The 10,304-nt window shown below is 65.2% G+C and overlaps 2 protein-coding genes across 2 annotated transcripts; one reads left to right on the top strand and one right to left on the bottom strand.

Moving 5' to 3' along the window:
- The first annotated feature begins 3,304 nt into the window (after positions 1-3,304).
- LOC133625539 (cathelicidin-B1-like) lies at positions 3,305-4,380 on the top strand. Its single transcript, XM_061997237.1, has 4 exons — positions 3,305-3,637; positions 3,712-3,816; positions 3,937-4,020; positions 4,146-4,380. Exons 1-4 carry the CDS (start codon positions 3,389-3,391, stop codon positions 4,272-4,274), a joined length of 567 nt encoding a protein of 188 aa, XP_061853221.1. The 5' UTR covers positions 3,305-3,388; the 3' UTR covers positions 4,275-4,380.
- A 1,491-nt stretch (positions 4,381-5,871) lies between these two features.
- LOC133625517 (cathelicidin-2-like) lies at positions 5,872-7,277 on the bottom strand. Its single transcript, XM_061996981.1, has 4 exons — positions 7,085-7,277; positions 6,894-7,001; positions 6,708-6,791; positions 5,872-5,982 (listed from the first exon to the last, which is right to left on the bottom strand). The coding sequence occupies exons 1-4, from the start codon at positions 7,256-7,258 to the stop codon at positions 5,872-5,874; spliced, it is 477 nt and encodes a 158-aa protein (XP_061852965.1). The 5' UTR covers positions 7,259-7,277.
- Between the last annotated feature and the right edge of the window lie 3,027 nt (positions 7,278-10,304).

The following is a 10,304-nucleotide window of genomic DNA, read 5'->3' as shown; positions in this document are numbered from 1 at the left end:
CCACCCCCGGCCCCTACCGACCACCCCCGGCCCGTACCGGCCACCCCCGGCCCCTACCGACCACCCCCGGCTCGTACCGGCCACCCCCGGTCCCTACCGACCACCCCCGGCTCGTACCGACCACCCCCAGCTCGTACCGACCACCCTCGGCCCGTACCGGCCACCCCCGGCCCCTACCGACCACCCCCAGCTCGTACCGACCACCCCCGGCTCCTACCGGCCACCCCCAGCTCGTACCGGCCACCCCCGGCCCCTACCGGCCACCCCCAGCCCATACTGGCCACTCCTGGCCCCTACCGACCACCCTCGGCCCCTGACTTTCCCCAGGGACACCGTGATGGATGGTGGGTGAACCCCGGCTGGGTGCCAAGTGCCCACCGAGGCATCCTGTTGATGTTTTGGGTCTTATAAGTGGAAAGACCTTGAAGGTGATCAAATCAAATCACTCGATTCACCCTGCCACAGCCACCACTGACCCACGGGCTCAGCCCCACAGCTCCAGGCTTTGGGGTCCCTCCAGGGATGGGCACTCCCCCATGGCCCTGGGCAGCTGGGACAGGGCTGGACAGCCCTTGGGAGAAGGAATCGTTCCCCAGCTCCAATCTCAACCTCCCCTGGGGCAACTTGAGGCTGTCTCCTCTCATCCTGTCACTTGGGAGCACAGACAGACCCCCAGCCCCAGCCTCCTGTGAGGGAGCTGCAGAGAGTGCTGCTGTCTCCCCTCAGGCTCCTCCAGGCTCAACACCCCCATTCCCTCAGCCCCTCCCCAGCCCCTTGTGCTCCAGCCCCTTCCCCAGCTCTGTGCCGGGCTCTGGCCACGCTGCAGCCCCTCAGTGTCCCTGTGGCAGGGAGTGAGGGGCCCAGCACTGACACAGCCCTGGAGCTGCAGCCTCCCAGAGCCCAGCACTGACACAGCCCTGGAGCTGCAGCCTCCCAGAGCCCAGCACTGACACAGCCCTGGAGCTGCAGCCTCCCAGAGCCCAGCACTGACACAGCCCTGGAGCTGCAGCCTCCCAGAGCCCAGCACTGACACAGCCCTGGAGCTGCAGCCTCCCAGAGCCCAGCACTGACACAGCCCTGGAGCTGTGTCCTCACACAGTTGGTCATGTTCTGCCTCTCCTGACCCCGGTGGTTCCTTCTTGTATCAGAGTGTCCAAACAGATGGGGGCCTGGCTGTGGGAACAACTCAAAGATAAACATGTGGGTTGTGAGGAATGGGGAGGGGCAGCTCACCCTTGGGATGCTCAAATAAAGAGAGTCTTGATTTACGAGCACGGTGTTTCTCACGATTCCACATCCTTTGTGTTTGGTTTTGGGGGTGTTGGAGCTGGCCTGAGAAACGCAGCTGTATCTGTGGGAACCTGAGGGTTACCCTGATTAAAAGTCACCGTTTTTTCCCTTTTTAGACCCAAAAAATGGCTTTGCAGGCTTGCATATTGATTTTCCAAGGGATGAGTCTGCTCAGGGTTTAAATGTGATGCTTAGAAAGGACATTCCGAGTTCTTGATGCTGGTTTTGGTCACCATTAAATCTTGAGTGGGAGCTGCAGGGGAAAAAACAATCACAAAAGGAGCAAAACATTTCCTCTGGACACCTGATGCATCCCTTGGTGGGACCTTACAGGACCTGGGTGCTGCTCAGGCAGTTGCTCCCTTCCAAGGGCTGGAAGGATTTTGGCTCCATAAAAGCCCACTCTGACTAGAAAGAGTCCCAAGGAGGGCCAGGACGGTGGCCAAAGAGCTGGAGAACCTGGTCTAGGAGCTGAGTCTCTTCTCCTTGGAGATGTACCCATTGCTCCTTCTCCACGTGGCTCCTTGGAAGACCCCACCAAAACACCAGACTGCCAGGATGGTTCAAGTCACAGTGGGAGAGGTTTCACCTCAACTTTGGTTGTATGGCCAGAGCAATTGGTCACTGGAAGAACCTCCCCAGGGATGTGGTGGGACCCCCATCACTGGAGCTTCTCAGGACCAACGTGGATGGGCTGAAAGATAACCTCACCTTGGCTCTCCCCTGCAGGGTTGGTGATTGATGGTGCCTGTCCCTGGGGACTTCCCAGGTGCCACCCACCAGCTCTGACACTGACACTTATCCCCACTTGATTTACGATGAGAACGTTCTCCATGGAGGCTCTGAGCTTGCTGGGTGCCTTTGGGCTTCCTCTCACCACACGTGGTGGGGTTGGATGGAGGGTCAGCCGCTCCCAAAGTTGGCATTTGGTCAAACCCTCTTTGTTTGCCATGAGGGACAGATGTCTTCTGTAAACCCCTCTGGGAAAGCCCCAGCCATGGGGCAGGACAGCTTCTTCCTCCACTCCCATGGGACAATGGGGTTGAGAAACCCACCATGGCGGTGAAAACCCCAACGTAGGGGTGAGACACCCAATGTGGGGCTGACAAATCCAATGTAGGGGCAAGAAACCCAACGTGGGGGCAAGAAACCCAACATGGGGGTTAGAAACTCAGCATGGGGACAAGAAACCCAACGTGGGGGTGAGAAAATCAATGTGAGGGACTGAGAAACCCAACACAGGGGTAAGAAAATCAATGTGGGGTGAGGAGAAACCCAATGTGGGGGTGAGAAACCCAACGTGGGGGTGGGAAAATCAATGTGGGGTGAGGAGAAACCCAATGTGGGGGTGAGGAACCCAACGTGGGGGTGGGAAAATCAATGTGGGGTGAGGAGAAACCCAATGTGAGGGTGAGAAACCCAACGTGGGGGTGGGAAAATCAATGTTGGGCGTAAGAAACCCAATGTGGGGGTGAGGAACCCAACGTGGGGGTGAGAAACTCAATGTTGGGGGTAAGAAACCCAATGTGGGGGTGAGGAACCCAACGTGGGGGTGAGAAACTCAATGTTGGGGGTAAGAAACCCAATGTGGGGGTGAGGAACCCAACGTGGGGGTGAGAAACTCAATGTTGGGGGTAAGAAACCCAATGTGGGGGTGAGGAACCCAATGTGGGGGTGAGGAACCCAACGTGGGGGTGGGAAAATCAATGTGGGGTGAGGAGAAACCCAATGTGGGGGTGAGAAGCCCAATGTTGGAGTCAGATACCCAACATGGGTGTGAGGAACTCAATACAGGGGTGAGAAACCCAATGTGGGGTCACCCTACGTCCCCACGGAGCCCGGGTTGGCTCTTTAGGGTGCACCTTGCTGGGTCCAGCAGCCTCCATGGCCTCGCTGTGACCTGCTGTCACCTCTGCCACAGCTCCTCTGGCCCGAGGACCGAAGGGGGAGGGACTTGGCTCCCGGATTAGTCCCCCCGGGAATTCCCCAGCAGGCTGGCACAGGGGGGAGTGTCCCCGAGGGAACACCCGCGGGTGCCGCCGCCTCACCAGCGGGTCCCATAAAGGGGGTCGGCGCCGGGCGGGTGGTGGAGGGCAGGATGGAGCCGTGGAGAGCGCTGCCGCCGCTGCTGCTGGCGCTGGCGCTGGCCAGGGCCACCACGCCGGGGCCCAAGGAGTCCACGCCGGGGCCGGAGGGGTCCCCGCCGGGGCCGCCGGGCTCCGTGCCGCCGGGGCTCCGGGCCGTCGGCTACGAGGAGGCGGTGGCGGCGGCCGTGGAGCTGCTCAACCTCAGGGCCGCCAGCCCCTACGTCCTGCGGCTCCGGGACGCCCTGCCCCGGCCCGGCTGGGTGAGTGCTGCGATCGGGGGGCGCCGGGGACGGGGGCACCGCGGGTCCGTGACCCGTCCCGTGCCCCCTGGCAGCCCGGGGACCTGCGGCGGCGGCTGGAGCTGAGCTTCACCGTGGAGGAGACGTCGTGCCGGGCGCCGGGGCCGCTCACCGCCGCCTGCAAGAGCGGCTGGCTCAGGGTGAGGCACGGCCGGGGAAGGGGCCGCGGGCTGGCCAAGGGGAAACTGAGGCACGGGGGGAGGAGGGGTCGGGGTGCCGCCGCCCTCGTCTTCCCCGTGTCCCGCTCGGCTTCCCCGCAGGCGGTGAGATGGTGCCGGGGATGGGCGTTCCTGGAGCAGCAGCAGCCCACGGTGCAGCTCTCCTGCGACAACGTGCCCATCGCGGTAAGAAAGAGCCCAAAGAAGAGCCCCGGCTTTGCCGCCCCGGCTGCCGGGGGATGGAGCGGGCAGGTGACGGGGTTGTCACCCAGGTGTCCCCGAGGACCGACCCCGCTCCTTCCCCCCCGCAGTTCGGCCGCACCGGGACGTCGCGACTGAGCAGCATCATCAGCAGCATCAGGGAGCGTTTCCGCAGCTTCATCCAGTGCGGCAAGATCTGGATCCGCGACAGGCTCCCGCTCCAACAGCCCAGCCCCTGAGCGGGTGACACCGCGCGCGTGTGTGTCCCCGTGTCCCCGCCGCCCCCCGCACCCCTCCGCCCCCCGCCCGGGCGCTCTGCTTGCAATAAACATCCCCGAAAGGCTGCCAGTGCCACCCGCGGCTCCCCGCGCTGCCCCGGCCCCTCTCCGCATCCCACCACGGGGCGGGGGCGGGTCCCGAGGGCTCCCGGTACCTCCCGATCTGCCCAGCGAAGCGGCTCCCAGGGCCGGGGACAACCCGTGAGCGGCGCCGTGTCGCCGAGGGGGGCCAGACGTGCCACCCGTCGCACACGGGACGCGCTCAGGATCCCCCGTCCTGCGTGTGTCCCCCCACAAATAACCAGCACCCCGCGCGCCAGCCGCTCTGGGCGGGGACGGGACGAACCGAGCCCCGGGGCAGGACCTGCAGCTTCGCAGAGGGGGTTAAAGGGGACCCCGAGCCCGCCCCGGGGAGTGCCGCTGCTTGGGGACATCCCCTGGTCCCCATGGCGACAGCAGAACCCCTGCGTTGGGGTTTGGGGGGGAGGATGTGGGGGGATTCTCTCGTCGGATCCAGGCGTCCAGTGGTGGGTGGCAGCTCTCCTGTCCCCATCCCATCGAGCTCAGCTCCCTGCAGTGCCTCAGCTTCAGCATCGTGGAGCTGTGATGCCCCAACACCTCTGAGTTCAAGCAGGATGGGGTGAGAGCCTTGGGAGGGCTCATGGGGGGGTCCCTACCTGGGGACAGTCATCCCCTGGAGCAGTTGAAGACTGCTCTGTGCCCACACCACCAGCATGGACATGAATTGGGGGGTCCCAGGGGACACACACACACAGTGGGGTGCAGCCTCAGGGCCTGGTGGAGGGAGTCAGGGGGGTCCCCATGGTGTCCCCCCTGTGACATCTCCACTCCCCACTCCCCACCCGGGCCACATGCTTTTGGCTGCTGCTCACTGTGGCCATCAAGAGAGTGGCCACCAGCATCGACCTCTTCAAGGCCACCAAGAGGAAATGAGACTCCCCAGGAGGAGCCAGAATCTCAGGGACCTGCCCCAACACCCCCCTCCCCAAACAAAGCTGCTGCTGTGCCCTTTGCTGCTGCCGTTACCCTGCTGGGACACGGGGAATGGGATGGGGACTGATGCTGAGGAAGGGTCCTGGGGTGGGTGCAGTGGGGTCAACTCCTCATGGGCACTGCCAGCTCCCTGGAGCCTCATCCTGACACCCACCCCCGGGACTGGGTGCCCCACTGCACGCCGAAACACCCCAGGGGCCAGGGGCTCTCCCGGGAGCCTGTGCCAACCGCGGATCCCGTGGGCACAAGTCCCTCGGTTCACTGGCCCATGTGGGGGTGGAGGGGACAGGGAGGCACATCCCCAGGGTCCCACGGGGAGCTGGGGCTGCAACCACGACCCTGGGACACCCACTTTTGGGATGTGGGGCTCCCCCTGCACCCCCTTCTCCTGCCCCAGTGATGGCACAGCCGAGGCACGTCGTGGGGGATCCCTCGGGAGCTGCACCTCCCCCCCCCCCACTGCCACCCCCCTGCTGCCACCGCTTCGGGGGACAAAAGGGGCTGATGACAGAGGTGCAGTGGCCACAAAGCTCCTTTTATTGGCTCAGCCCAACCGCACTTTGCCCCGAGCGTGGACGCTCCAGCTGATGGAGGGCCGGATGCGCCGGATGCGGCGCAGGAAGCGCCCGAAGCGGCCGCGTTGCACCAGCACCGGCTGTGGGGGGACACGGGGGTCACTGCTGCTGCTGCCGGGGTCAGGAACCCCACACACCCTGGACTCTGCACTCAGGACACGTGTGGGACCCAGCACCCCCCCAGCTGGGACCTAGCACCCTGCACCCAGGACCCCATCCAGGTGCCTGCAGCTGGGAGTGCACCCAGGAGCCCACCCAGGGACCCCACACCTGGGAATTCACACCCAGTGCCCTGCAAGTGGCATCTGGCAGCCTACACCCAGCACCCCACACCCAGGAGCCAGCACTGGGGACCCCCCTGGGACACACAGCACCCTGCACCTAAGAACCACACCTGGGACTCCCCATCCAGGTCCCTGCTCCCAGGACCATCCCACCTCATGCCCAGGAGTCTGTACTGGGGACTCCAGTTGGGACTTTTCACACAGGACTTGTGACCTCACACCCAGGACCCTACATCTGTGGCATCCAGCTCCCTGTGAGTGCCCCAGGACCCCTCCATCCCATCCCATCCCATCCCATCCCATCCCATCCCATCCCATCCCATCCCATCCCATCCCATCCCATCCCATCCCATCCCATCCCATCCTCCCCCACTGGAACCCTCATGGTGGGACAGAGACATCAGGGTGTTGTTTTGGGGCACAGGAAACCCCAAGATATGGGTCAGGAGGAAGGACACCAACTCCCCACCCACTGGCTGCCCCCATCAGCAGGTGCTGCCCTCCCTGGACCCCCCACTCACGTTGGAGGAGGCGTCGGTGCAGCTCAGGTCGATCTCAGGGGAGCTCTGCAGGAGTTTCACCGGCCCTGAGCACTCCTTGATGACCTGGAGGGGACAGGAGACCCCAGTGAGGACACCCAAGACCCCCTCAGTGTGTCCTGCCCCCACCCCATCCTCATCTCCATCTCTCCTCCTCTTCATCCTCACCCCATTCTCCTTGAAGTCGCAGTCGTCGGGGTTCAGGTGGTCGCCGGGGACACATTCTGTCTCCATCATGCTGAAGTTGAGGGCTTTCAGGGTGCTCAGCTCGACACCCTGCGGGGTCACGAGTGGGGTCATAAGTATGTGGAGGGGAACACGAGTGGGTGTGGGGAGCTCAGGAGTGGGGTGGCACTCACCGGGGCGGGCTCGGGCTCGGCGCTGAGCAGCCTGAAGACGTTCTGCACGTCGGGGCGTTGGTTGTAGGAGTCGATGGCTTGAGTCAGAGCCTGGGTGTAGGGGAGGGGAGCGGGGGCGGGGAGGGCACAGGCCCCCCCCAGCACCGCCAGCACCAGCGCCCAGGAGCTCAGCATCCTTGTCCCCACCGGCACCTCCCGTGTCCCCTTTTATCCCCGCTCTGGGAAGCTGAGGATCCCGCCCCGGGGCTCGGCTCCCCCCCTCCGGAAACCTCTGGCCCCAGCCCACAGAGTGGCAGTTACTTTGGGGGAGGGGGAAAGGGGGGGACACGAACGGGACAAGGGGTCCTGAGCGTGTCCCATGTGCAGGAGGTGGCACATCTGGTCCCTCCCAGGGACACAGCTCCGTTCCTGGGGTGTCCTCCAGCCCTGGGAGCCCCTTTGTTGGGAGAGGGGAGGGGGGAGAGGCACGACTTTTGGGACCGGGAGCCATCGGGGACCGTCCCCACTCCCCGGGGTGTCCCCAGCCCTCGGAGCCCCTTGGGACCCGCAGGGACACCAGGCACGTTGCTCGTGTCGGGTTGGTGCCCCTCGGGCTTGCACAACCCCGGGCTTGCCCCATCCCCGTTGCCCAACGCCGGGGGGTGCCCCCCAGCCCCCTCCCTCCCCCCTCGGGCCGTGTCACCACACACACGCACACGTGCGACCCCAAAATGTCTTTATTGCAGCTGCGTTGGGGGCGGGGGACGGCGGGACGGCCCCAGGCGCGATGTGCCGGCGGGGGGGTGAGGCCGGGGAGGCGGCCGTGAGGATGATGATGATGATGATGATGATGATGATGATGATGGATGACCAGGGCTGGTGCCGGGGGAGCGGGGCTGCGTGCTGCCGCCGGGCTGCTGGGGAGAGAAATAAGGGTGGGCTTCACGCTGCGGCCAAAATAACGTCCCCAGAGTTCTGGGGAGGGGGGAATGTCCCCACCGCCGTCCCAGGCGCGGCAGGGGGAGGGTCCCTGGGGTCTCACCGGCTCCCGGTCACACTCCACCATCGACAGCGGCACGTCGGGCAGGAAAGTGAAGACCGAGACCTGAGCTGAGCACCGCTGGATCTGCGGGGGCAGAGGGACACGCGGAGCGACGCTGAGCACCCCGGGGACACCATTCTGTCCCCCCACGCCGCCGTGTTTGGGGGGAGGACCCCCGGTGCCACGCTTACCCTGCCCGGCCGGGCTTGGCAGCCGGTGCCGCGGCGGTCGGGGCCGGATTTGGGGCAGACGGGCTGCCGGGCCGTGAAGTTGATGCTGAAATGGGTGCCCCAGTCGAACTTCTGCCGGGGAAAGCGAAGGGAAGGAGGGGGAAAGGATGGAGCTGGCGGGGGCTTCCCGAGGCCGGCAGGGAAACGGGTCCCCACGGGCTGGGTGCCCACCCCCCACCGCCCAGCCCGGCTCCTACCGTCCTGGCGACTCCCAGCAGCTTCAGCAGCTTCAGCTCCTGCCCGTGGGTCTCCAGCACCGAGCGGGCCAGGTCGCGGGGAGCCGGCAGCCCCGGGGGCGCCGCGGCGCCCACCGCCACCAGCAGCGCTCCCAGCACCAGCGCCATGCGGGGCACGGCCGCGCCCGGCCGGCAGAGACGCGATCGGCTCCGGGCTGGGGGCGGCTCTGGGCCAAGGGATCGGCTCTGAGAGAAGGGATCGGCTCTGAGAGGGGATCAGCTTTGGAGAGGGGATGAGCTCTGGGAGAAGGGGTCGGCCCTAGGAGAAGGGATCGGCTCTAGAGGCTTTGGAGAGGGAATCTGCTCTAGGAGAGGGCTGGAGAAGGGATCGGCTCTAGCAGAGGGAATCGCCTTTGGAGAGGATATCAGCTTTGGAGAGAGGATTACCTCTGGGCGAAGGGCTCGGCTCTAGGAGGAAGGATCAGCTTTGCAGAGGGATCGGCTGCGGGTGAGGGCTCGGTCCCCGGCGGAGGGATGGGCAAAGGGACCGTCCGTGGGCGAGTCCGGCTGTGTGAGGGGATCCGCGTGTGTGCCGGGGAGCGGGGCCCCTGCAGGCTGCGGGCAGGGCTCGGCTCGCCGTGTTGTCCTTGGCGCGGGGCCGGGGCCGCTCCGAGCCCCCCCGGGCGGCCCCTTCCCTGCGGCTGCTCCCGGCCGAGCCCCGTCGCGCTCCTCCCGAGCCAGGACGGAGCCATCCCCCCGGCTCCCGACGAGCCCCCTCCCCGCTCCCTCCCCACGCACTTGGGAGCGTTCTCTTCTTCCGATCTCCCCCCTGCTCGGGGCTCAGACTCGTCCCACAGCCCCGGCCCCCGACGGAGATCGGGCCGGCGTGCCCGGGAATCCTCCCCACCTCACTCAAAGATGCCACAGCAGCCGTCCAGGGGATGGATTTCTCTTGGGTTTTAATATAAAACAAGGGTTAGGTGGCAGCAAAAGTGGCCTCCGGGGGCTGGGGGGGCACGAGGGGGGGGGGAGCAGCGGCTTTTAACACATTTGGCTACATTTGGGGGGGTTTCTCCGTGACTTGGAGGGCGCAGGATTGATCCCTGCTCCCTCTGCAGCGACCCCGGCGCTCCCGGGGTTATTCCTGCAAAAGCAAACTCCTTTTGATTCCAGTCCTGGGCTCGGGGAGGGGGGATTTGGCCTTTTCCAAGAGTTTTAGCAGCATGGGACCCTCCCTCCCCCCAGGGAATTCGCCCTGCGGTGACCCCAGCGCTGCCAGACAGACAGACAGTCAGAGGAGTTGGGTCTGTACACCGAAACGTCACATTTATAGCCAGAGATGCTCCTCAGATACCGAAAATATACATATACCCAAATATCCACAGCCACATGTACACCCAGAGGTAAAACCCCAGCCAGCGGCGCTGGGAGCCAGGGATGGAGCGTGTGGGGGGGTGCGGGGTGGGTTCGGGGGCTGGGGTCACCATCCAGCTCCCCCCCAGCTCCAGGACACAGGAGGGGCCGGGTCTGACCGCCCCCGAGCACTGGGCTGGGGCACGACAAGGGTGACATCGCTGTCCCCGGGCTGTGGCCAGTGGCATTAGTGGCCCCACAGCCCAGCTCCGCGTGCCCACGGCCGGGGAGGGGGGTGGCTTTGCTGAGGGGGGCACAGAGGGGCGGTGCAGGGATGCTGGGTCACGGTCATGCAAGAGAAGTGCTGGAGGAGTGGGTGCAGAGGAGCATTCCCTGGGCAGGGAGCTCCGTGGACAGAACCAAGGAGTTTCTCCTCCCTC

This window comes from Colius striatus, chromosome 5 (assembly GCF_028858725.1).
Source record: "Colius striatus isolate bColStr4 chromosome 5, bColStr4.1.hap1, whole genome shotgun sequence".
Taxonomy (NCBI): Eukaryota; Metazoa; Chordata; class Aves; order Coliiformes; family Coliidae; genus Colius; species Colius striatus.
The sequence above is the reverse complement of the archived record's forward strand: the minus strand, read 5'-3'. Positions and strand labels throughout refer to the sequence as shown.

What these genes read in the sequence shown, in the direction of transcription:
- LOC133625539 (XM_061997237.1), top strand. Translation starts at nt 3,389, where the DNA reads ATGGAGCCGTGGAGAGCGCTGCCGCCGCTGCTGCTGGCGCTGGCGCTG. An exon ending in GCAAGAGCGGCTGGCTCAGG is followed by an intron (nt 3,817 to 3,936) that starts GTGAGGCACGGC and finishes GCTTCCCCGCAG; the next exon opens with GCGGTGAGATGGTGCCGGGG. An exon ending in GCGACAACGTGCCCATCGCG is followed by an intron (nt 4,021 to 4,145) that starts GTAAGAAAGAGC and finishes TCCCCCCCGCAG; the next exon opens with TTCGGCCGCACCGGGACGTC.
- LOC133625517 (XM_061996981.1), bottom strand. Translation starts at nt 7,258, where the DNA reads ATGCTGAGCTCCTGGGCGCTGGTGCTGGCGGTGCTGGGGGGGGCCTGT. An exon ending in GCGACTTCAAGGAGAATGGG is followed by an intron (nt 6,792 to 6,893) that starts GTGAGGATGAAG and finishes TGTCCCCTCCAG; the next exon opens with GTCATCAAGGAGTGCTCAGG. An exon ending in GCACCGACGCCTCCTCCAAC is followed by an intron (nt 5,983 to 6,707) that starts GTGAGTGGGGGG and finishes GTCCCCCCACAG; the next exon opens with CCGGTGCTGGTGCAACGCGG.